The 25,163-nt window shown below is 45.4% G+C and overlaps 1 protein-coding gene across 1 annotated transcript in view; it reads right to left on the bottom strand.

The window, feature by feature from the left end:
- Window positions 1-578: 578 nt before the first annotated feature.
- LOC138492900 (myb-related transcription factor, partner of profilin-like) overlaps window positions 579-25,163 on the bottom strand; it is a 50,707-nt gene continuing 26,122 nt past the window's right edge. Inside the window, exons 2-4 of the mRNA XM_069620208.1 lie at window positions 2,102-2,197; window positions 1,563-1,761; window positions 579-967 (exon numbers count right to left, since the gene is read on the bottom strand). Coding sequence (XP_069476309.1) covers window positions 579-967; window positions 1,563-1,761; window positions 2,102-2,197 — 684 coding nt within the window. The remainder of the gene's footprint in view (window positions 968-1,562; window positions 1,762-2,101; window positions 2,198-25,163) is intronic.

Raw genomic sequence — 25,163 nt, 5'->3', positions numbered from 1 at the left:
CCGTAATTAGCTCCGAGGTCCCTTAGCGGGTTGGTATTTAACGCCTGCAAAAAGCAGGCGTTAAAACTCCAACCCGCTAAGGGACCTCGTAGTACGGCGGTAAGGGTTAACGGTCACCGTTGCCATTAACGGTGACCGTTAACCCTTACCGCCGTCCGTGTAATGAGGCCCAAAGTCTTAGGGGCACAAAACACAACAGTGCGTTCATGAACTGAGGAACAGTGAGGATCTGCTGCAGGCTCCATGGCATATATTGCTTTGAAAGTAGTGGTCTTCCTTAGAGCTGGCAATGCTACAGTGCTGAAAGGTGGAACCAGAGATTCAGCTGGATTGGTTGCTCTAGGAAGGTCTTCCAAATCTTCAGATGTATTGGTAGTTGGCGTGATCTTTATATTTGAAGACAAAACAGGCAAGACAGGAATTTCATTGCAAAGTGTAAACAGGGGTATCTCTTTGTTCGCAAATGGATCTTCAACGGTATTCAGATACCTGGACTGGTTCTTGAAAGGAACAGTATCCTCTAAGCACTCGGTTGTCTCATTAGATATGATAGAAACTATCACCACTACGGAATAGTTTTAGGGATGTAGATCAGGAAGAGAAGGTGCTGTGGGATCAGGTTGTGTAGCAGAAGCAGAGGTTTCAGCCGCAGCGAGCATAGCTGCGGAGGAAGCAGAATTCAGGGCATCGAGAGCATCAGAGGTAGCTTTAACTTCAGGAAACACAGCGGCAGGTTCTTCAGAAGCACCAATGGCAACATCAAGATTTACAACAGGGACTTCAGGAGTCACAAATGTTGCAGGGACACCATGAGTTGCAGTGAGTTCAGACGCCACAGCAGCTGGGAGATCAGGAATAGCAGTAGGAAGTTCAGGCGCTGTAGCAGCTGGGAGTATAGGTGCCACAGGAGCACCAGCGGGCAGGGACGCAACTGAGGCTGATGGAGTAGAGTCTGGTAGTTTAGGTGCTGCAGAGGCACCAGCAGGAACAACCGGAGCTGTAGCCTTAATATGAGTCCTTTAACTAGCTTTGCAACAGGTACTGTCCTTGCAGGCAGAGAGGAAGGGGGTGCTTCTACTGCAGTAAGAATGATTTGAGATTCTGCATCAGTAACAGATTCAGGAGTACTAGCAGGAAGAGCAGCAGAGATTGGGCTTGCCGATTCTGTAACAGGTAGCATGGCTGATGTAGGATCAGGAAAGGGTAGGCTTTCTGATGGCTGGCCTTCAAAGTCTTGTGTACCCAAGTTGATAGATGGGTCTGGGGTATTGACTGTTGGCAAAGCTGGATTCCAGACAGGTATTGGGTATAGTTCAGGATCTGACTCATGGCCTGGTGCTCGAAAGTCCATAGAAGCAGAGTACATCTCTGACTTGGTCACTTCAGTAGAGGCTGTAAGTGTGAGTAAAGGACCGCCATCAAGGGTTGAACGGGACAATCCTTTGACTCAGCATGATCTCCAGTCAGATGATTACACTTGATTTGTGGTGTAATGGCAATGTGAGCAATTTGGCCCACCGGAGGAGTTAATTATTCACTATCTGAACAACAGCCTGAGTTACTGTGTCTAGTAAGTGAATGAGCTGTGTTAAGATTTAGATGGTATGCATATGCCAAGTTCAGGTCTTCCATCTGCTCTGTATAAGTCTGTATCTTCTTCTGTGTTACCATTCCAGTTCTTATGTCAATCTCTAAAGACAGAATGTCTGGTGTTTGGCATAGTGTCAGATGGTCTGGTAAATTGTGTCCCTTTGCTAGATTCTTACAATGCAAATAGACAAATTCATCAGAGGTCTTCGGTTTGTCTTTTAAGGTGCAAGAGCTGTTCTTGTAACTGGTATGTTCCATTTGCCAGTTCTACAACTTCAGAATCTGGTGTAGCAAAAAAGCCAGGTGTTGCAATGTGAAGACTGACCTTGGTGTTATCGTGGTTAGTAGTTACTGGGGGAGCATTGAGACAACTGATGGTCAGTATTGGTCTTTTGTACCCAGGACCAGCTGCACTAACCTCAGGATACTGAATGCCTTCTCCTGTTAAATGAGTGTTATCAGCAGTCTGGGGAGGTTGTGTAGCTTGCCAGGCTGATCTTGAGCATATCACTTTGGCAACAACGTACTCTGGTTGAGAGTCTGCCAGAATGAGTGCAATATCTTTGGCTGTAGCAGTGTTAAGACATTGGGCCTGAGACAGGGCAACCTGGAATAAAGGAATACAAGGTTTGTGTACAGACTGAATGTTGAATGCAGGGTCAGAAGAAATGCCAGAAAGCGCATGAGTGTTTTCCACTGTTTGGGCTAACAAAATCTGCAAGAATTCATTATCTTGCTGTAGTTCTTCTACAGATAGGGACTGCGGATCATCATTACAAATGTCATAGTAGTTTAACATAGAAGGGTCAGAGAGCCAGTGAGTGTAGTACTCTGCTTGCAAACCTTTGTTTACAAGGGCTAGTCTGTCTTTTAAACTAGGGTTTTTGTTTGCTGTCCTTAGGAAAACTTTAGATTTCTGCAGAGGTTTCCTGAACCGAAAGGAAAGCATCTTTGGTCTGTGTGTGCCTTTCCTGCCTACGGAACAAGAATTTATTGGCTCTTGCATTCTGTCAAGGATGGCACTCTGTCAAGAGTGGCACCGGGCACCCAGGTAGGTTTACGGTGGCTGTGCTGATGTAAGGTGACAGATAAGCACACACAGCAGGAAGCTCAACAAGAAAGAAGAATAGGCTACAATAGCTGTGAAAAAAAGGGGCAGGGAATACAAAGGTACAAACAAACTGGATTCCCTCTTCGGGTGTATGTAGAAATGTGTGTTCCACGGACCTTTGGAAACTCAGCCTTCTGCACAGATTGCTATTACAGGGGCCCACTCTGTATGCTCATGGCTGGGAACAACAGCAGTGGGTGTCTGTACCTGAACCCTAAGGCACGAACAAGGTAACAGTACTTCACAAGACTGAAGCCTGTACGGGTCCAGCAGGAACCAAAAATGACACAAAGTACAACACTGAAAACGCGACAAGGGAAGAGGCAGAGGTTGCTTGCCAGAAACCAACAGTCAAGCTCTGTACAAAGGATTTACATAAGACACAAGTGAAGACAAGAACAGAAATATCCAGGGAAAAGGAAGTCAAAGAGAACAAGGTTAAGGACAGAATCCGGAAGAAAGGAAGGGCAGAAACCTAGTATCTAACTGTAGGGAATGGTGACCGGAAACTGTACACGGAATAGTAGAACAGTAACTCAGGGCTGGAAAGACAAGAGAAAGCTAGCAGAAGGAAATGAATGAAACAGTATAACTGAAATGGATAACCTAAGGGGAGGACAGAAGACTCAACGAAGAGAAGGACTGGGATCAAGAACAGGGGATTGCAAACAAGAAAGAGGGCAAGGGAGCAGTAGCCAGGAAACAGGGGGGCTGCAAACAAGGAAGCAGGGCTGCAGTAACGGTTGGCACAAGGTGCAGGCAGACTGTTGTGGACTGCAGAGGACTGTAATAGGCTGCAAGGCAGGGAGTCCAGAGGAGCAGGTCAGCAAGGAGCGAGCCCACAGGAGCAGGGCAGCGAGGCAGGGAGCCCAGAGGACCAGGGCTGAAGGCAGTGGAGTGTAGCAGGCTGCAAGGCAGGGAGCCCAGAGTCCAGGGCTGAAGGCAGAGGAGTGTAGCAGGCTGCAAGGCAGGGAGCACAGAGGAGCAGGGCAGCAAGGAGTGCTGGAATCAGAAGCAGGATAATAAGGCAACATGAACAGCATACAAATTGTGGCTCAAGGCAAAAAAGGGGCTGGGAGAACTCTTGATGCAAGAGACTGAGCTCCTGCAGTCAGCTGCTTAAATACAGCCCTGCCCTGTACTTGGGCAGGCTAATTGGCAGCACCTGGAGCAGCACACCTGAAGGTAATCTGCCTCCTCCCTCTCTGGTCCTGAGAAGGTGGAAGCAGCACTGATCGCTAGGGCTTCAGGGGATATTGGTTCCAATACTGATGAATGGGAATAGCCAGGAATTGATAACTGTAGCAAGGTGCATTATGGTACATGTAGTTAGCTGAATTAAATAAGCAAGTACCAAAGTTGTGCAAATGGAAATTAAGGACCAAAGTGTGAATAGGGGTTGTTCAAAGAGTATTATGAAGATAAATGAGTTGCAAATAGTCCATGATGGTTGCCAATGTGTGTGCCAGTGGTACAAGCATGACAGTTTCTCATAATCAGAATAAGTCCCATCTACAGCCCTCACAGGATCTTCAGTTCATTGGGGCCCTGTTTTGGACTTCGGGGGTGTGTTGTTCTTCCCCTTGTCAGAGCTCAGATGCTGCAGGATTACCTGGTGCATCTTCTGGCTCGGGAGTCGACCCCGGCCAGGGACTGTCTTCAGGCGCAGGAGTACATGGCGGCGTGTGTCTTCCTTGTTCCCTAGGCGAGACTTTACCTACGTCCCCCATTGCTCCATATCCACAGGTTCTAGAAGGAGTCGGCTCTGGACTTAGAGGCTCCTATCCCTGTAGGCCCCTCCCTCAGGGTCCAGCTTTGTTGGTGGCTGCACCTGCCCAATCTGTTGTTGGGGTTCCTGCTTTGTCCACCCTCTCTGATTATGATTATTGTTGCCACAGGTGCCAAGCTGGGGGTGGGGTGGTGGCCCTGGGTCAGGAGCTACAGGAGAAGTGGTCCCAGGGGGACGCGGCCAGGTCCTCCAACTGTATCAACCGCCAGGGGAGCTCTCCGTCTCTTGCTCTTCTCCTCTGTACTTAGGTGGATTCTCATCTTCTGTCACTGTCTGCTTGTCACATCAGGAGCCGGGACAATGTGGGGGCGGATCGCCTCAGCCGTGTGTGCCCCTCTGGGGAGTGGGTACTACGGGAGGTAGTGTTTCGGAGGCTCTGCAGGGTTCTGCGGACTCCTTGGGTGGATTTGTTTGCCTCTCCCCTGTCTGCGAAGGTCTCCTGGTTTTTCTCCCATTTCCCCTCTCTAGGTGAGTGGGGGGGGTGGATGCTCTGACCTCTCTGTGGTCGCCGGGGCTCTTATATTCCTTTCCGCACCTCCCTCTCATTCAGAAGGTGTTGCTGAGCATCCAGGTCTCTCAGGGGTGGTGAACTTTGTTGCCCCGCTTCGGCCCCACAAGTGCTGGTTTCCCCCTTCTCCTGGACTTGGCTGTCTTCCCCATGTTGCCTCATGGTGGGTGTCTGGATCCGGTGGTGGGCCCCTTAGGGTTGGAGAGTTCCAAGAATTTGGTCTGGGGGGCTTGGAAACTTAAAGGGCATGCCTAGTTTCTGGGGGACTCTCTGACAAGGTGGTTTCTCACATTCAGAGGGACTGGTGTCCTACCTTGAGGGCCTATGAGAGGCACTGGGGACATTTCATGTCCTGGTGTCTGTATCATGAAGGTTCCTCCTCCTTGGGTTCTGGGACTTCTGTGCGTGCTTCAGTTTCTTCAGGATGGGTTTAATTTGGGTCTCTGTCTCCACCCTGAGGGCTCAGTAGGCTGCTATACAGCCCTTTGGGGGTCCGGCTGTGGGTGGTCACTCCTTGGTGGGTCGCCTTCTTCTGAGTTTTTCTCTTACTCGGCCTGTCCTTGTTTCTGGCTTGCTGTCCTGGGATCTCCCGTTCGTCTTTCAGGCTCTGCTGTCTTCTTCTTTTGAGCCTTTGTCTGAGGTTTCCCTTCGGTCCTCACGCTGAAAGTTGTTCTTTATGGTGGCTATGAATTCAGCACAGTGGTTGGTGGAGCCTGGTGCCCTCTCTTGTGAGGTGCCCTACCTAGTGGTTTCCCCTGATGCATTGTTTCTTAAATGCCACCTGTTCTTCCCTCCCAAGGTGGTGTCTATCTAAGTTTCATCTTGCCCACGAGATTGTTCTTCCTTCCTTTTTCCCCCCTCTCCCTCCTCTCCGGAGGAGGTTTTTTGCGCCGCTCTGGATGTGCGGCGGGCGGTTCTGCTCTATTTGGAACGCACTACGGCTTTTTGTTCCTCCCCGAGCCTCTTTGTTACCTTTGGAGGTGCGGGGGGGTGGTCCCCGGGCAGAAGGCGTCTGGGACCACCATCAGCTGTTGATTCTGGGATGCTATCACTTTGGCCTACCCTTCTGTGGGGTCTCCCCTGCCATCTGCGGTGCAGGGCAGGTCCACGAGGGGGATGTCTGCGTCCTGGACTGAAGCATGCTGTGTTCCTATCCAGGACATTCACTGCACCGCCACTTGGTCTGATCCACACACTTTCAGTAACCATTACCGTTTGAATCTGCACCACCAGGAGGCGGGGGCTTTTGGGACGAGTGTGTGGAGTGTGGCGCTCTTGTGAAATACTTTGTTACTGCTGTCTGGATTTGTGTATTTCATTAAATTAGTGTTGGTTGGGTTGCATTTTCCAGTTGCCTTTTGGTATATTTTCTTTGCGATCGGCCCATTCTCTCTGGAGTTGGCACACCTCAATGATAAGTGGTGGGACAAGGAAGTGTGGACTTGGAGGTAATGCTCAGATTACTTACTGGTAATCTTCATTAGTCCTAGTCCTTCTCTTCCTCGTCCCCGTCCCAGCACGAGTTTCCTGCCTCTCCATTCCCCGTATTGAATGGGCCTATTGGGCAGTGTTACGTACTGTTGGGTATTGGGGAAGGCGGGCTGTTATGCCCAGAGGCGGGAGGTGAAGGGGCGGTGCCCAAGAAATAAAAAATAGGAAGAGGGATCCTGTATGGAGGTGGGACACTGGGATGTGCTGGGAGGAGGAAGAGAAGGACAGGAGTAAGGAAGATTACCAGTAAGTAATCTGAGCAAGCTGCGCAAAAGCTTGTCGCCGTCATCCGGCTGTGACCTGGCTGAAGGTCTTAGGATGACCGATGCTTAAGTCCGCTCCAGGGCTGATATTGGCCAGCACATCACCTCAACAACAGAGACGTGTGTGTACTCAGATGGAGCGATAAGAAGAGCAACGGCCACTGTTTCCACCCCTAAAGTGGACACCTATGATCTACATAATCCTACAACATGTCTGTTAAAATCTATTAAAGTGCCAACAGCTCCTCCACCCCCTTTAAGGTCAGTGAGGGAAAATGGCAAAATGTTTCGAGCCGCAATCACAAGGGGGTTCTGTATCCTCTCCCATGCTGGAAAGTGATAAAACATTGCTGAATTGCTTTGGAACTAAAGTGACAAAGTACAGCTAAAGCTATTGTTCTGGTGGGCCACTGAAATCTAGGGCCTGACGATAGCACACTAGTGGTAAATATACCTCTGAACAATATGAGGGATTGGCATACCCCTATCACAACAAGCTCTGCCCGACCTATTGATGCAATAGTTGACCCGATGATAAACAACGATCAAATCAGAGAACTGAATAATAAAGAATTTGAAACACACTGCAATATGATGCATATATAAGGGAAGAGTATTATGTACCCTGCAACTCCCCCTACATAACTCTACCCAAGTAAATGATGAACTTATGGGACAAGTAACAGCATTGGAACACGCGTTTCTCTCTGGGAATCTGTCTTACAACACTGAGACATTGTGCACTCAAGTTCAAGCATTATATAATATATTTTTTGTTTTGTTTTAGCAGAGATAGGTTTCTAAACCCGGGATCGGAACACGTTGCCCCTGAGCTATCTCCCCTCACAAAGCATTGAAGTACTTGTTGGCCATATTAGTTAAACAACTTGAAACACTACAGGATAGTGATGCTATCCTGAAACAATGTCTAGACCAACAGAACCATCACGAATGAAGCATGTGTCAGACACTTCTATTATCAAAGGAATTGTAAAGATAAGGGTGAGATGCAGGCACGCCAAGATGTAAATTATAACCCACTAGGAGGACTAATAAACTTCACCCATGATAAAGACTCTGAAGAAATTATTGTTATTAGCAACTGGTTTAACACAAAAGAACCAGATTTCTGTATGCTTAAAAAGAGGAAATTGAAGACTGTAAACGTGAAAAAATGCACACCAGATAAACCTGGAAGAAAATAAGAAAGACAGAGGAAAAAGACAGATGACTAACTGTAGATCCTAATTGATAAAAAGGAAGCATGTGAAAAATATGAAAGTGTGCACAAATGTGAGAGAAAAAGGAGAAGAATGAACCAATTAGCTGAAATGGGAGATCTGGAAGTGCACAGCTCTAAAACAAAAGCACAACAGATAATGGCAACAATGATATACGAGATTATTTGGTAAGAGGAAACACTAACTTGTCAACAATCGGGCATGTTGTCTGAATGACAAGATCACAATGAAGTCGCCAGGGATTACTGCTATTTTGGAAGGCATACAGCCTCTCTCTCACCCTGATCACTTGAACTCTATGCTCCATAGAAATTGACTTTTCCCCAAGTAAGAACTGTCAGAGATAAGATTAACACGAATAATGGAGTCTTTAGCATATTTCCTGGTGATGCAAACGGGGAAGGGCAACAAAATTACTTAATATGGAAATCAGCAGTAACAACCGCCAGAGATAAGATTGTTATCAATGCGATTAAATGGCGTACGAAACATATCTCTTTATGGTGTAAATGGGAAAGGGCAATTAAGTGGAACTTGGTAGAAACAGTGGAGTGCAAAGTGTGTTCTGTCTCAAATAAAATTATCATCTAAACAGATTGACTTTGCTACTACTATTTAATCGTACTCGGCAATTACAAGGCATTACTTCCGATGACATAACACTTGTGGAATAGATGGAGGATTCCCTGTATGCCACTGCAATTGCCTATTTTAGCTCATCAACAGCATTTGACTTTGGGATGTCCTTTGACCTAGAAATAGGATAGGAAAATTGGGCTATGACTGCAATAGTTAGATCTGTGGGAGAAAAGTCATTAGTAAATTACACCTGATGGTTCGTAGCACTATATAAATGCCAATTATTATAGGCGAGGCATGGTCCCCACACAGCCATGTCCTTGCCTATTTTGTTTAGATAGCCAACACTTGGAAGGGCGTCAGCGCCCACAAGGTATGTTTACAAGTGGGAGAGTTTCTATCTCAGTTAGTCAAAGAAGCGAAGTTGCAGATGATCACATTTCTGGGGGTTGAAGCACAATAGACAGATGCTGACACATTGGACACATTGGAAAATTAAAGCTGGCAATGGCTACCTTTTGGTTTTACAACTGAGGCTTCTGAGTCGTCCCTAGCCTGCCCTTTTCCATTTTGTCCTGGAATACTCGTAGCTTCACACACTATCCCACCATTTTTAATGCGATAGCCTGGCAAGAAACATGGATGACTGAATTACTGACATTGGATGGTAGACACATGATACATGCCCTTGCATTTAAAGGTAACAAGGGCAGGCCTAAAGGAGGACAGCTACTAAGTATCTAATTCGGTACAACTAGCACAGGTGGAACTAGGGTTCAATTTATGTTTTAGCAGCCATAATGAGGTCTAGAATGCAGGAGGGTAATCCTTATCCATACTGGTCATTAACAAATATGACCCCGCCAACTAACAATGAACATCCTATCATTATATCCATGATTGATAAATTACTGGAACAACATAGTGCAAATATTCCTACGTTAATGCACACATTCCATCTGACTCTGACATTTTGAGCAGGAGTACATAACGGTTTATTGAGACGCCACTCTCAACACATGAGTCCCCACTCATGTGGTTATGCAACAAACTGTTTAACAGATTTCTTCTTTCTTTTTTAGCCCTATATCAGACACATATCATGCCCCTTGGATCCCTCTCCCCTGAGCTAACAATGAGTCAATAACCAGGCCGGTGTATGGGAAATATATTGGTATTTATTTAAATTAAAAGTAATAGTAATTAGCATGAAAAGGTCAAAAACCACTTTATCAGTGGTACAACACAATCAACTTCTCTCAGCATAAATAAATCATAAAAGTGAGTTAAAAAGAACACAATCACAATTCTTAACTTTCTGCAAATTTTACTTGACGCTGATCAATAACAAAGGCATTTATGTAATGTTGTGGGATTTTGATTTTCCTGCAAGCTTAAAAGGGTAGCAATAGGATTTCAAGATTGGTAAAAATACAAATGGCAATTATAATTTCACCCACATCTTTGGTTTAAAATAACAAAGGGTGATTTATCGCTTTGTTTTTCATACCCATCCGCCCCCTTGCTTTGGTCTATGTTGGGAAGTCAGATAGAAAAGTTGGAACTCTTTGGGGAGTTTTGGATTTCAGACCCCGCTTACAGAAAGGCCTGTGTTGGGGAAGCTGGATAAAAAGGTTGGACTGATTTAAGAACAAATACACCCCTCTTCCTTAATGAAGTCTGGTTCAGCTGGACAACAAGGATTACCCAATTAATGTATAGGCTATAGCTTTCAGCACACACTGAGAAATGAGCTGAGTGTTCTCCCAAATGGGGAATTCATTAAATTAATATTTTTGGTTAAATAGGCTAAGGATCTATGCAGTTGTGCCCCACCACCCCACAATTGCCAGGAAATTACATAGAAAATGGTACATAGATGGAATCCATTTGCCTTATAATGGCTGAGAAAAAGGCCTAAATGATCAAATGGTCCTGCTCCTGCCTCCCAGCCATTTGTTTTCACTGGGTCATCCTGTGCCCAGAGGGTTTTTTATCAGTCGTTTGTTCAACTCCCTGAGGTCGGCACATAGTCTACATTGGCCGTTTGGTTTGATGATCCTCAGTACCGGGTTGTTGAAGGTACTGTGGATCGTACGGATTATGCCACGTGGTTCTAAATTCTTAATAATCTCCGTTAGTGACTACATGGATGTGAGAGGTTACCGGTATTGTTTCACAAATACAGGAGACATCTCGGGGGGTGTGGGAATGGTGGTTGAGTTAATGGATGTGCGTCCAGTGTCATATGAGTCCACTGAAAAGATATCTTGGAATTTCATGAAGACCTGTTTTAGCTTTTGCCTTTGCTCCTCGTTCTCACAGGCATCAGCAAGATTGATCCTTTCCTCAACCATCTGCTTCAAACCTGGAAAGACCTCGGGCTTGGCAATTTCAGCAGTATCCTTCAGATGGGTGGAGAGATCTCTTTTGATAGTGTTGACCTGGACAGGGGATTCACAGGTCACCTCTTCCACACTGTAGGGGCAGGAAGAGTGTACCAGGACATTCCCCCTCATGCCTCGTAAAAACCATTTCTGGAGGAATACCGTTCCTTATGTCGAAACTGTCATTTGGGATTGGTCCTAAGATTTCGTTAACTAAATCAGTAGAATAATGTTGGGCATCAACTGCCATTCCAATAAAGGTGTCTGCACCCAAAGTGATACTTCGAGGGTCACTGTTATCCACCAATATTCGAATAGTGTTGTGTTCTAGGTCTACTAGAGGTGTTGGATTTAAATTTAAATCTTGTTGTTGGAGATGGGAATTTAGATTTATATATGCATCCTGATGTTTGAGGTTCTGTCCTTGCTTAATTTTTAGGGGAAGAGTAAATTGTCGCACCTGTCCTGCGATGGTAATCTCTCCTTGTACTTGAACTTCAACTGCATAAGGCAGCAATTGAGCTGGCCGGAATGCTTTTTCAATGTTGACAAAGCCCATGGGGTTACTCCCTAGTCCAGACCAGGCTTTTTTTATTAATTGGGTCCAAATTGATTGCGAATCCATTGAGAATGTCACTTCCCAGATAAAAGACGGAAGGGACATCTCTCACGACCCAACAATTATGGTCTATACTTTTGTTGCCAATGGACATTTTTAGCATACACCTACTAGGCAAGAGATGTTTAGAATTTGGGGCTCCAGACCTACTTCCCATTTGTCAATTCAAATGTGGGAATGGTCTGATCTTGGGAGTTTCCTGAATAATTCTTCGCTTATTGAGCTCCTTCCATTATTCAGGCATACTCTGGCGAGCACTGGTTCCTCCCCCTCATTTACATGAATGGGGTTTCCCCCCGGATATATGTCCTAATTGACCTTCTAAATTAGGTCAATTCTCCCGAGGTCAATTGTGAAAAGGTCAATTAGTATACAACCCTCCTTACAGCTGTCAGATGGTAAGTTTCAGCAGCCTTCCTGATGGTCTGTCTCTTCTCTCTGTCATCCGTTTTTTCTTCCCCTGTCCTAGTGCAGTCCCCGTTATATAGCAGCAATGATGCCACCAATTTTATAGTCTTGGGGAGGTACCCTGCAATAATTGCTGCCACTAGAATTGGACAGTTACCCTTTGTTCTCCTCCCAACCCAGCCTCCAAGTCAGGATTGGTTTAGGGGTCTGGAGAAACATATGGCAATTGTCATTTGTAATCACCCCTGAGGGTGAGGGTGACTGAAAGACCTCAATGAGTACACAGAGTAATCGACACTTACACATCACTCCCAGTCAGGTGAATATATATATATTAAAAATACAAATACATTTATTTCAAGGCCTTTGAGTTTCAACACACAAATGAAATCACAGTAAAACTTATTAAGCCAGCGCAATCCTATCTAAATACATATATACAAGACCAATGGGGTGTAAAGGGTTAATGCATGAAATGGGTCCACAACCTAAAAGGGGAGGGCAAATAGTCTTTAGCCCCTTCTGCATCCAACACACTCCTAACTAAGAGGCAGTCCAATCCCTAAGAAGAGTCGAGCCTAATGCTCAAATGTACATGCAATACCAGAGCACGTGGTAGTTCAAATGGGCAAAACAGGGTCTTTTCAGGGGTCTGTAGTAACTCAGGAAGGTGGGTGAGGTGGTGAAGAATAGGTTCCCACTATTCGAGGAGGGTCTCCACTTGAGGACAGAGTCGACTCCGAGAGTTGGGAATAGTTGGGAATAGTTTGCTAGTTCACACTAGCAGTGGAAAGGAGAGTGATGATTCCCAAACGGGACAGTGTGATTCACTCTTGGTGGATGGATCAGGCCAGTTTCACTGCAGCCTGCTTCATGGCAAGAGGGTCACAAATGCAGTGCACCTGCAAAGTTCGTCACCACGGCTGGGAGACACAGTAACTGCGTATGCTCCGGTTCTGGCGCACTCATCACACTTTAGACCTGAGAACACCAAGTGTACGCAATTCTGGGTGAGGGTGCCGTGAACACAGAGCTAGCGATATACCAAGTTTCAAGGGCCTCCTTGAGACTGTGGCGGTATCAGCGCAAAGAGTCTGCGTAAGCTGGCCACTCCACTGTTTGGCCCAGGGACACTTCCGAGAAGGCTTACTTGCAGGTTTTGATGAAGGTACCGGGAATAGTTGGTCCCACTATGCTAATGGGTCAAAGCGTCTTCGCAGACATTCTAGGACGACTAGATGCAGAGGGGTCCCACGGGACAACAGCAGGCTCAATGTGCCAAACCAAGCAGTTTCTCGACTAGGCTTCGTAGTTTCAGGATACTTGTATCCTATCCTTCGTTCAATGAGAACTCCAGAGATTGACCTGGTATGGGTGTTTGAGGCCTTCTCTTATCCAGAATCTCCTTCGTGCCAAAATGAAGAGGACCCAATGGGAGATCTGCTCACATACAGGCCTAACATACGTGACCCAATCACAGACCAGACGTTCCAGCCCACATCCTGGAGATGCACACAAAAGGCATGCAGAAGCCCGCAAAAGCTTGGTGTTTCGTGGGAGAATGCATGCCAAAATAAGGACTGACCTGGGTCGGCTTGACCTGGGGAAGGTGAAGGGGCAAGATGGCCAAAGGACAGGACAAAGAACCTCGTGGCATGGCCATTTTGGAGCCAGGCCACCTATTTGTGCCAAACTCTGTAATCGCGGTTTACCTGGCAGGAAAGGGTTAAAAATATACAAAAAGATAAGCTGCTACCAGCCCTGTCCAGCACTTCTCCTAAAGAATCCTTCAAGAGTATCTAGGCCCTTTGGAAATGACGAATAGACCCAAGTGTACTGTACTGGAAGGTAGATTGTACACTTTTTACATGTTGCAGAAAATTTGCAACATTTGAAAAGAACTAAGACAAACAAAGTCTCCCAGTACTGACTTTCTTAAGGGAATGTCAGTTTCCCCATAAAAAGTGAGCGAAAAGCCCAGGGAAGTGCAGCAAAAGGCTGGGCTCCCCTGGTAATATCAGACTATGGTATTTAACATCAGCAAAAAGTTGGGGGGTACACAACTGTAGGGAACATTACACATGACATGGAAATCTTTCCTAACAGTTGTCCTTTCAACATTTTGCCAAAAAACGAGTTACATATCACAACTTCATAATTTTACTAGCAACTGCCATACTAAATGTATTTTCTGTTCCAGCTACTCATGGGGAATAAGATAAGCTGACCACCAAATCTGTATCATGTAGCGCGCCCATGTGGCACCTTTCTGCCGTTATGACTATGTACATTATTAAGCATATCCCTAATTTCATTTTCCACCCACAACCAACTCTCATATTTGGAACATGTTTCGATCAGCCAGAAACCTAGCTTAACTGGCCATTACAGTTCCTGGAGTCGCAGGTAGATACATTTTATATCCCCCAAATCACCTGGAAATTACACAAAAAATGTTACATAGATGGAATCCATCCGCCTTATGATGACTGAGAAAAAGGCCTAAATGTTAATAGTCCTTTTAAATCATTTGTGAATCTTCATGTGGGACAAATGGTCCTGCTCCTGCCTTCCGGCCATTTGTTTTCACTGGGTCAGCCTGTGCCCCGAGTTTTTATTATCAGTCTCCTTTGTTCTGGAAGCTTGCTCTTTGAAGTGGGTGCCCCCATTTTCACAAATACTAGTCATGCTCCAGCCAAGGGTGACTTTTCTTGAAGTACATGCTTTCAGAGCCCGCAGGTTTGGAGAACACTGAATTTTGACGGCTTAAGCTGGACGTTCTTTATTGCGTTTGGTCATTAGATGGGAGATGTGACATAAAGGCTGGAAGTGGGAGATGTCCTTGTGAAGTTTTGCCCACAGCCAGCAAAAGGGTCTGCCTTGGGCTGACATTTTCCATGAAGACAAAGTGGCTCTTCAAATATGTCACTGGAGTTTTGGAGGTGAAACATAATATACATTGCTTTTGGTCAACCCACACAGCATGTTTTTTTTCCTTACATTTTCCTGTGCGCAGTGATATTTTTTCACTTTTACTTTTAAAACTGTTTTTATTTGCACGCCGTTTTTGTTTTTACTGTTTACAAATCCTGTATTCCATGTGACCGGGATCTTTGATTCCTCCTTCTTTTGTAAATTAAAATGCTGCTTATCAATTGGTAATGACAGGTAGGCCCCTTTCCACATGGCTCTTTAATTTTTACTTGAAAAACAAAAACAAAGTCCACACGGTTTTTGTTTCAGTGTTTAAAATGCCTGCCATTCATGTGAAAGGGACTTCTGTTTGGGGCCTTTAAATGCACCCCACAAGTATGTGCGGTCCTCTAGCCTCCACTACAAATTTTGACAAACTGGGACTGCAATGGGCTAATATACAGTATTACCGTGGCTTTATTAGATTGAATGGGTATACTAACAGCAATTCTCCACCACGTTTCAACTGAACCGCAGAGATTGCTTTGGCACTTTAGAGTACGCCTTTATATATCAATCAATAATTAATGAAGTGGTGGACATTAAAGTGATCGTAAGAGAAGAGTGATCACTATCCTCTCTTGACCTTCTTAGAAGAGTCAAAACCTATAAATATCCATGATAGGATTGTTAATATTACTCTTAATAACGGCTTAAACAGAATCAACTGGGAGGATCACAATGTAGATAAAGCCATCTGAACCCACAGACCTGGGTCCTTTAAGACGAGGTAGCAATACTTAGAGATGGATGGGGATGCAGAACTTACTTAAACATTAATATTCAAAATGACTCAGGAAGTTGGCAAATTTCTGTTCTGTTTTTATTAACAATTATCTAAAACAGGGAGTACAACGGACATCATGTGACGTTCGCTTGAGCTCTCAATACATTTCATAAAAAACATAACTTTTATAGCAAAAATTAATCATCATTGACGTGACACTACATGGCAAACTAAGAAAACCTATCAGGGAAAATAATTGGCTTTCAGAGAATATCTAGGTATATGTTCTATACATCCGGGGGTAGTGATTGGGTCTCGAAGGTCAGGTGGGCAACTAAGCCCATCCCAAGTGCAAGTCACCTACATAGTGTCTTGGGTCACTGGGGTAAATGTGAGCATGCGATTCCAATTTACTGCAGTGACCACAGTGGCAGACACTATCTCGAAACTAAAAGCCTCAAATTGCAAAGGGGACAACTTCCCAGTCCACTTAGTTAAACTCTGTGCCCCTCTCCTCATCCCTATTATTACAAACTTTGTGAACGCCTCATTCAACACAAATACAGTCCCGGCAAGTATAAAAGAAGCGTGGGTGACCCCACTGCTAAAAATAAAACCCTCTCTTGATGCAACAGTACCCACTAATTACTGACCAATAACCACCTTACCATTTTTGCTCAAGATTATCGACAAAATAGCTTACAATCAAATTCAAGCCTATCTTGAACAAAACCAGCTCCTTGGAGCTAGACAATCTAGATTCAGGCCCAACCACACCAAAGAAACTGCTCTCATGGATCTAGAAATCGAGATAGACACCATCAGGGACTCAGGTAAACTCTGTATACTACTGCTGTTAGATCTATCTGCAGTATTCGACTTGGTGAACCAAGATAAACTATGCGCTACTCTAGCCAATGACTTTTGTTTCTCTAAAGATACCACCCTCTGGGTGCAATCCTTTCTAGCTGAATGCACGTCTAGAGTAAGCATTGGTAAAGAGGCTGCCCATCCCATACCAGTCCCCATTGGGGTACCCCAAGGGTCCAGTCTCTCGCCCACCTTATACAATGTGTACACTAAGCTTCTCTTCTTGGCTTTGGACACCATGGGTGTCAGCTACACTAATTTTGCAGATGACACCCAGATCCTCATAATGATCTCAGGGGATTATGTCCAGAACACGATGATCATCAACAAGATATATGTAATAATCCAAAATTGGATGGCTCTGAATAGCCTCTGTCTTAACGATGAGAAAACAGAGATTCTCATTGTGGGCTCCAAAACCAAAATCTCCATTAAGATTACTCATTTATCAACATTGATGATTCTCTGATCCCAGTATCTAAACAGGTCAAAACCCTAGGAGTTTATTTAGATGCTAATCTAACAATGACCAGACATGTTAGTGCCCTATCATCCTCTACATCCTACACATCCAAATTGATTGCACTGAGTCGCCAGTATCTCACGCCCACTGCAACACTCTAGCCAGAACCTTAATACTATCTAAGCTGGATTACTGTAACATACTCTTATTAGGGACCTCAAACTCCAACCTAGGGAAACTACCATTAATGCAAAACAAAGCGATACGAGCAGCTTTAGCAATCAAGAAGTCCGACCATATCTCCAACATTAGGTGGGAGACTCATTGGCTACCCATTAAGGCTTGAATCATCTTCAAATCACTGTGTGTTACCTACAGATGCCTTACCAATAAAGCTCCCATCTACTTAACTCAATAAGCAAAAAATATTGTAATAGAACGCTCAGATCCAATAATAAGTCGCTCCTTGATGCCCCCTGTTTCAAAAGCTCCAGAGCGGGAGGCAGCAGCTTCCTTATCATGGCCCGAAACTCTGGAACGAGCTTCCACTAAACATTAAAAATGATCATTCCTTCCATGGTTTCAAAGAACGACTAAAAACCTGGTTATTCAACCAATACTAGTTAAACCATGCCTAATCTAATACATCTACCCTTGTAGGCCTAGATTGATGCCTCCATAGGGTATACTACTACCAGAATCTTTAAATAGTGAAAGTGACCATGCAATGTATTAACCTATGTAATGTTTGTACCACTGTCTTATTGAATGTCTTAGGAATACAGTTGACTTTTATTGTAAAATGTCTGTAACAACGACATGATACCCGAGGTTTTGGGGCGTTTAACAAATGTAATAAATAGTCACAAAATACACAATGATTCATTGGTTACACAAACTATAGAGTTCTCTAATACGTGGCCCTCTACAATTGGTTGGCATGCTTGTACCCTCCTGGAATATTCCACACGCTAGCAGCACGCAGACTGGTACCCCTGGTGCAGGGAGGGTTGCTTGGTCATGCCTCCCCACCCAATTAGCCCAACATCTATCATCACTCCTACAGTCTGCCCTTCAATTAAAGGCTTTGAACTTGGCCTTGCAGAACCTCACTTGTGCCTGTGAATTAAAGGGAGTGTGGCATAGTCTTGTCTTCTGGTTTCGGTGTAGCTTGACCCAGAGCTATTTTGATCTCGATCATGTGACTGAAGACCACTCTTTTGAGCTTTTCACTGCATATAATACTATTAAATGATGAACCTTTGACGCCTTCGGTGTTTTTTCATTCTATTTCAAACAGAAGTTTCTTCCTTTCTCACCTTCACTGTAGCTTTTTGACAGACATCCAGGCTCTCTGTGGCCTCGACTTGGTGCTGGGCCAGCCAAGCCTTTCTCGGATTCTCCTTCGCCATCAGCTATTTTCCAACGGCACCACACTGAAATCCTTTCCAATCATGGAGTTTCAAGTGCATCGTGGAACATCCAGGTTCTATACATTCCCATGTATATACATTGGTGCATCGCCGCAATCTATTCACTACATAGCCAGCCTTATGATCACTTTGTCTACTTGCGTTACTGCATCTGTACAAGTGTAAAATGACTTTGCATTTTCTTTGGTGCTTCTTTGCACAAGCAACTTAATTTCGATCCTGAAATGTTGCTTAGCTTCGATGCTTCTTCAGCTTCTATAGAATGTCTATGTTCTTTCTTCATTGACATCTCTTCTGGGCATGTCAATTCTATTTCGCATTACGTCATCAGTCTTCTTTCTCATTCATTTTCACACTTCTTCCGGAACTCCTTCCAGAAGAACGTTATTTCTTCTCGCATGCATGTACGGTTTTCTGAATGGATACCTTGTCTCAAGTATTCTTTGCAGTATAGGCATCCTCATTGGTACTGTATGTGTTGCCATTTCCGGTTCCCAACATATAGGCAACATGGGGGCAGACCTTTTGGTGGGGGTACTTGGTGGGGGTACTTGGCTCCTCCTCTACACTCCCCCCTCTAAGCGATTTATCAACCACTCTCTCATCAATCTTCACATCAAGACATCCTCTTCTGAAGAAATGCTTCTTTGGGACCCGTATCTTTATGACTCCTTTCAGGCATCCTGCTGATTTCAGATATTCATCAACACTCCAAGTCATAAGACTGCATTGCAAATTAACAAGGGGGGTCCTGGGAGTCCCTCTGCCAGACATTAGTCCTGGTTACGAGAGACTTACACAGAGTCTTTAGCTCACTACCTGTCACAGAGAAGAAATATCCCAAACATATCAGTCTTTGTCCTGCCCTAGGGCAGTCCAGCAATAAAATGCTAGACAATTCTCGTCTGAACAAGAGTGCCAGCAGCAACCCCAGACACGTGTTTCAGTCTGGTTGGACCTCATCAGTAGGGTGGAGCTGTGTGTCTCTGAGCCCAGTGAGCAGGGAGTGCCTCTCTAAGAATAGTGAGCAAGGGGTCCACGTCTGGATTGCCCTAGTAACTTGGGGTGAGACCCAAAGATACTTGAATATGCAAATTGGCAAGGGGGTCCTGGGAGTCCCTCTGCCAGACATTAGTCCTGGTTACGAGAGGTTGAGCTAAAGAATCTGGGTAAGGCTCTCGTAACCAGGACTAATGTCTCGCAGAGGGACTCCCAGGACCCCCCTTGTTAACTTGCTTAAGACTACATAGTCCATTGGGACTGCAGTAAATCCAACTTCCCACATACTACTTGTGGTACTTCGGATACAGGAACTTCGTTCCCCCAGGTGCATGAATACTGACCTTTACGTAGTCTCCGATTTCTTCATCTGTCGGTTCTTTGGGTTCGAATCCTGATTCGACATCCATCACAATCTTCATTCCTACTGTTTTCTTTGCAGTCTTCTTGCATTGTGTGATTATTATCCTGATCACACAGAATCCAAACATGATCATCACCAACAGTGCTCCAGGGAACTTGAAAATGTTCAACATCTATTGTGGAACCCATAAAAAGATCGATGCAAACCAACTGTCATCAGCAATGTCTTCTACTTCATCTACCATCTTGACGTGCAGGTTTGTCAGCATTGTTATGGCCTCTGTCAAGGTGCCATTCTCCTCATCGTGAGAAGATATGCACGTGCAACATGATTCTCTGATTTTGGCACAAACACCTCCATCCATAGCTGTGATCATATCTAAGACGTATCTGTTCTGCAGAGTCATCAGTCGTATGGCACTCAGCTCTTCCTTGATAGCATTGAATCCCTTTATGGCGGTGTTGACCATCTGCAGGAGCTCCCATCTCGTTATCTGTAGCCACTTGGTATTCGCCATTGTCTGGACTCCAGGCATAAAGATAACTGAAAAAAATGCTGAGTTTTGGCTGAACAATCTGTGTTCATATGGAATAGCATCAAAGGCCTCTATTGATTTGGCTGAGAAATAATGTTCTCACTTCATTCGATTTAGAAGTTCAGCATATCTCTTCTTCCTCAGGTGAGCATCTGCTTTTGGAAATTCTCCAATGTTCAAGTCACTTTTTGGGATCACTAATGCTGGAACATAGTTTTACAAAGGTAGCGGGCGCCCCTCTCTCGCAAGAACAGACATGATAACCTGTTCAGTGGTTATTAACCACTTGAGAGTTCGCAGCCACTGCTTTTACTCACTGTGCCTTTCACAGATGGGTAATATCCATTTGCATATCAGTCTTTGTCCTGCCCAGGGGCAGTCCAGCACCGAAATACAATGGCAATTCCAATCTGAACGAGAGTACCACCAGCAACCCCATACACGTGTTTCACCCTTGTTGGGGATCATCAGTGAGGTGAAGCTGATGCCTCTCTAAGCACAGTGAGAGGGAGACCACCTCTGGTTGCCCCCAGGAGACCTAGGGTTACCAATCCCAGGTTCCTTAAAAAATAGTTTTACAAAGGTAGCGGGCGCCCCTCTCTCGCAAGAACAGACATGATAACCTGTTCAATGGTTATTAACCACTTGAGAGTTCGCAGCCACTGCTTTTACTCACTGTGCCTTTCACAGATGGGTAATATCCATTTGCATATCAGTCTTTGTCCTGCCCAGGGGCAGTCCAGCACCGAAATACAATGGCAATTCCAATCTGAACGAGAGTACCAGCAGCAACCCCATACACGTGTTTCACCCTTGTTGGGGATCATCAGTGAGGTGAAGCTGATGCCTCTCTAAGCACAGTGAGAGGGAGACCACGTCTGGTTGCCCCCAGGAGACCTAGGGTTACCAATCCCAGGTTCCTTAAAAAATAGTTTTACAAAGGTAGCGGGCGCCCCTCTCTCGCAAGAACAGACATGATAACCTGTTCAGTGGTTATTAACCACTTGAGAGTTCGCAGCCACTGCTTTTACTCACTGTGCCTTTCACAGATGGGTAATATCCATTTGCATATCAGTCTTTGTCCTGCCCAGGGGCAGTCCAGCACCGAAATACAATGGCAATTCCAATCTGAACGAGAGTACCAGCAGCAACCCCATACACGTGTTTCACCCTTGTTGGGGATCATCAGTGAGGTGAAGCTGATGCCTCTCTAAGCACAGTGAGAGGGAGACCACGTCTGGTTGCCCCCAGGAGACCTAGGGTTACCAATCCCAGGTTCCTTAAAAAATAGTTTTACAAAGGTAGCGGGCGCCCCTCTCTCGCAAGAACAGACATGATAACCTGTTCAGTGGTTATTAACCACTTGAGAGTTCGCAGCCACTGCTTTTACTCACTGTGCCTTTCACAGATGGGTAATATCCATTTGCATATCAGTCTTTGTCCTGCCCAGGGGCAGTCCAGCACCGAAATACAATGGCAATTCCAATCTGAACGAGAGTACCACCAACAACCCCATACACGTGTTTCACCCTTGTTGGGGATCATCAGTGAGGTGAAGCTGATGCCTCTCTAAGCACAGTGAGAGGGAGACCACGTCTGGTTGCCCCCAGGAGACCTAGGGTTACCAATCCCAGGTTCCTTAAAAAATAGTTTTACAAAGGTAGCGGGCGCCCCTCTCTCGCAAGAACAGACATGATCATCTGTTCAGTGGTTATTAACCACTTGAGAGTTCGCAGCCACTGCTTTTACTCACTGTGCCTTTCACAGATGGGAAATATCCATTTGCATATCAGTCTTTGTCCTGCCCAGGGGCAGTCCAGCACCTCACTGATGATCCCCAACAAGGGTGAAACACGTGTATGGGGTTGCTGGTGGTACTCTCGTTCAGATTGGATTTGCCATTGTATTTCGGTGCTGGACTGCCCCTGGGCAGGACAAAGACTGATATGCAAATGGATATTTCCCATCTGTGAAAGGCACAGTGAGTAAAAGCAGTGGCTGCGAACTCTCAAGTGGTTAATAACCACTGAACAGATGATCATGTCTGTTCTTGCGAGAGAGGGGCGCCCGCTACCTTTGTAAAACTATTTTTTAAGGAACCTGGGATTGGTAACCCTAGGTCTCCTGGGGGCAACCAGACGTGGTCTCCCTCTCACTGTGCTTAGAGAGGCATCAGCTTCACCTCACTGATGATCCCCAACAAGGGTGAAACACGTGTATGGGGTTGCTGGTGGTACTCTCGTTCAGATTGGATTTGCCATTGTATTTCGGTGCTGGACTGCCCCTGGGCAGGACAAAGACTGATATGCAAATGGATATTTCCCATCTGTGAAAGGCACAGTGAGTAAAAGCAGTGGCTGCGAACTCTCAAGTGGTTAATAACCACTGAACAGATTATCATGTCTGTTCTTGCGAGAGAGGGGCGCCCGCTACCTTTGTAAAACTATTTTTTAAGGAACCTGGGATTGGTAACCCTAGGTCTCCTGGGGGCAACCAGACGTGGTCTCCCTCTCACTGTGCTTAGAGAGGCATCAGCTTCACCTCACTGATGATCCCCAACAAGGGTGAAACACGTGTATGGGGTTGCTGGTGGTACTCTCGTTCAGATTGGATTTGCCATTGTATTTCGGTGCTGGACTGCCCCTGGGCAGGACAAAGACTGATATGCAAATGGATATTTCCCATCTGTGAAAGGCACAGTGAGTAAAAGCAGTGGCTGCGAACTCTCAAGTGGTTAATAACCACTGAACAGATTATCATGTCTGTTCTTGCGAGAGAGGGGCGCCCGCTACCTTTGTAAAACGGTTGCCAGTCAATTCGTCGAAAAAAATTGGTCGACCAGACAAATGGTCGAATCAAATTGGTCGAAAACCATTTCGTCGAATTTTTTTTTTTTTCTATTTTAACCCTTTTTTTTTTTTTTTTTGGGGGGGTCCCCCCCCCCAACCCCCTTTTTTTCTCTAAAAACCCATTTTTTAACAAAACGAAAACCCAAAAAATAAATATATAAATAAAAAAATTTTTTCGACGAAATGGTTTTCGACCAAATTGCGTCGACCAAATTGCAGTCGACCAGTTTTTTTTCGACGAGTTGACTGGACACCTGTAAAACAATGCTGGAACATAGACAATCACTAACGATCATTGTCCTCCCCAATTTCTGGGCTGCATCTTATAAGCTCTGGATCCACAGGCCCAGTAGTGATCCATTATCACTGCTGTCCCATCTTTCATTCCTGGCACATCAAAGATTCAACCACACTTTTGATTCTCTCCAACGTTTCTCGTGCCATTGTTTCTGAAACATAGTTTTGCACTATCTGCAATGGGCCTCCTTTGTCTTCGACCCACGCCAGAGGTTTTGCAAGCCTCGGCCATAGAGGTTTGCATCCATTTTCCACTATGTTGATAGTCGGTTTGTGAGGAACATTTACTACCAAAGCTCTGCATATAACTACGCCTTCTTCCCAGCCATCTGGAGAAAGTACTGTTCCACAGATCTGCATTTTGGCCTCTTTCTTTGCAGCTTTGAATTTCTTCATCATTTTTCCTTGACAATTGAGTTTTCTATTTACTTCCCATCTGATTCCAGCTCCTTTCACTCCAGGTTGGTCATATATTATCACATGATTCCTGGTAAATGTCCTTGCTCTTGTCTTCAAATCTTGAATATAATCATCTTTGTCTGGAGCTGACCATTCTGTCACCATACCAAGGATGCCGTCCGGCCCTGGAACTGTCCTCTTGCTGTCAAGGAGTTCCCCCCTTCTCACCCGAGTTTGATCTTTGCTGCATTTCTTGGTCGATGCCTTCTTGCGGACGGATCGGGTCTTGAATAAGGCTGCACGAGTCTCTTCCGACTCCAGCGTGCGTTCAAAGTTCCGGGATGCAGAGATCCAGGCATCCGGGAATTTACAGAGTGCGCTACTCAGCACACGAGTCCAGGAATCAAGAAAGGAAGGAAAGGGACTAGGAATGGGGTTGGCTGGGAAAGAACCAAGGAAAACAATACTGCGAGCTACGGAGCACACGTCTGGTCGCTACTTCGCAATAGCATTGAGATGCGCGGAGCCGCGGGAGGCGTGGTCTATTAATAGAACATGCTACGTCCAACGTGTAGAGCGAGGAAGGTGTTTCACAGTGGACGGCCATGTAGGAAGTACCAGGGAGTGCTAGCCCCGTTGAGATAAGGACCAGGAAGTCCAAAAGGGTCGTGTTCTGTAGGTCATGACAGCATGCCTCCTCCGAAGACCCGTTCCTCTGGGTTTGCCCGGGTGTATAAGGTGAAATCTTCTGAGCAGTTGAGGGGACTTGAGATTAGAAAGTGGTTCCCAGGTTCTTTCACTAGGAGGATATCCTTTCCATTCAACCAGGTATTGAAGCTGACCCCGTTTATACCTGGAGTCACATATTCGGGATACTTCATATTCCAATTGGTTGTTGACCAGCAGAGGAGGAGGTCGGCAGGATTTCTGGGAGGATTGGGTGTAGGGTTTTAATAAGGATGTGTGAAATATTGGGTGAATTTTCTTCCAGGAGTCTGGTAGTCTGATCCAGTATGAAAATGGATTGATACTTTCCTTGATGGAAAATGGACCCATAGTACCGAGGGGCCAACTTGTTTGGCCGTAGATGTCGGGGTAGTAATTTCGAGGACAACCAGACTTGATCACCAATTGCATAAGAAGGGCCTGGTCTTCTTTTGGAATCCGCATACCTCTTAGTCTGTGTTCTGGCCTTCTCTAGGTTTTCTTTGGCCTCCTGGTGTACATTGATGAGGGTTTCTATCCAGGAGTCGACAGTAGGTACTGGT

Source organism: Ambystoma mexicanum, chromosome 10, assembly GCF_040938575.1.
Source record: "Ambystoma mexicanum isolate Mex_15411 chromosome 10, UKY_AmexF1_1, whole genome shotgun sequence".
Taxonomy (NCBI): domain Eukaryota; kingdom Metazoa; phylum Chordata; class Amphibia; order Caudata; family Ambystomatidae; genus Ambystoma; species Ambystoma mexicanum.
Note: the sequence above shows the minus strand (reverse complement) of the source record. Positions and strands in the feature narration are given on the sequence as shown.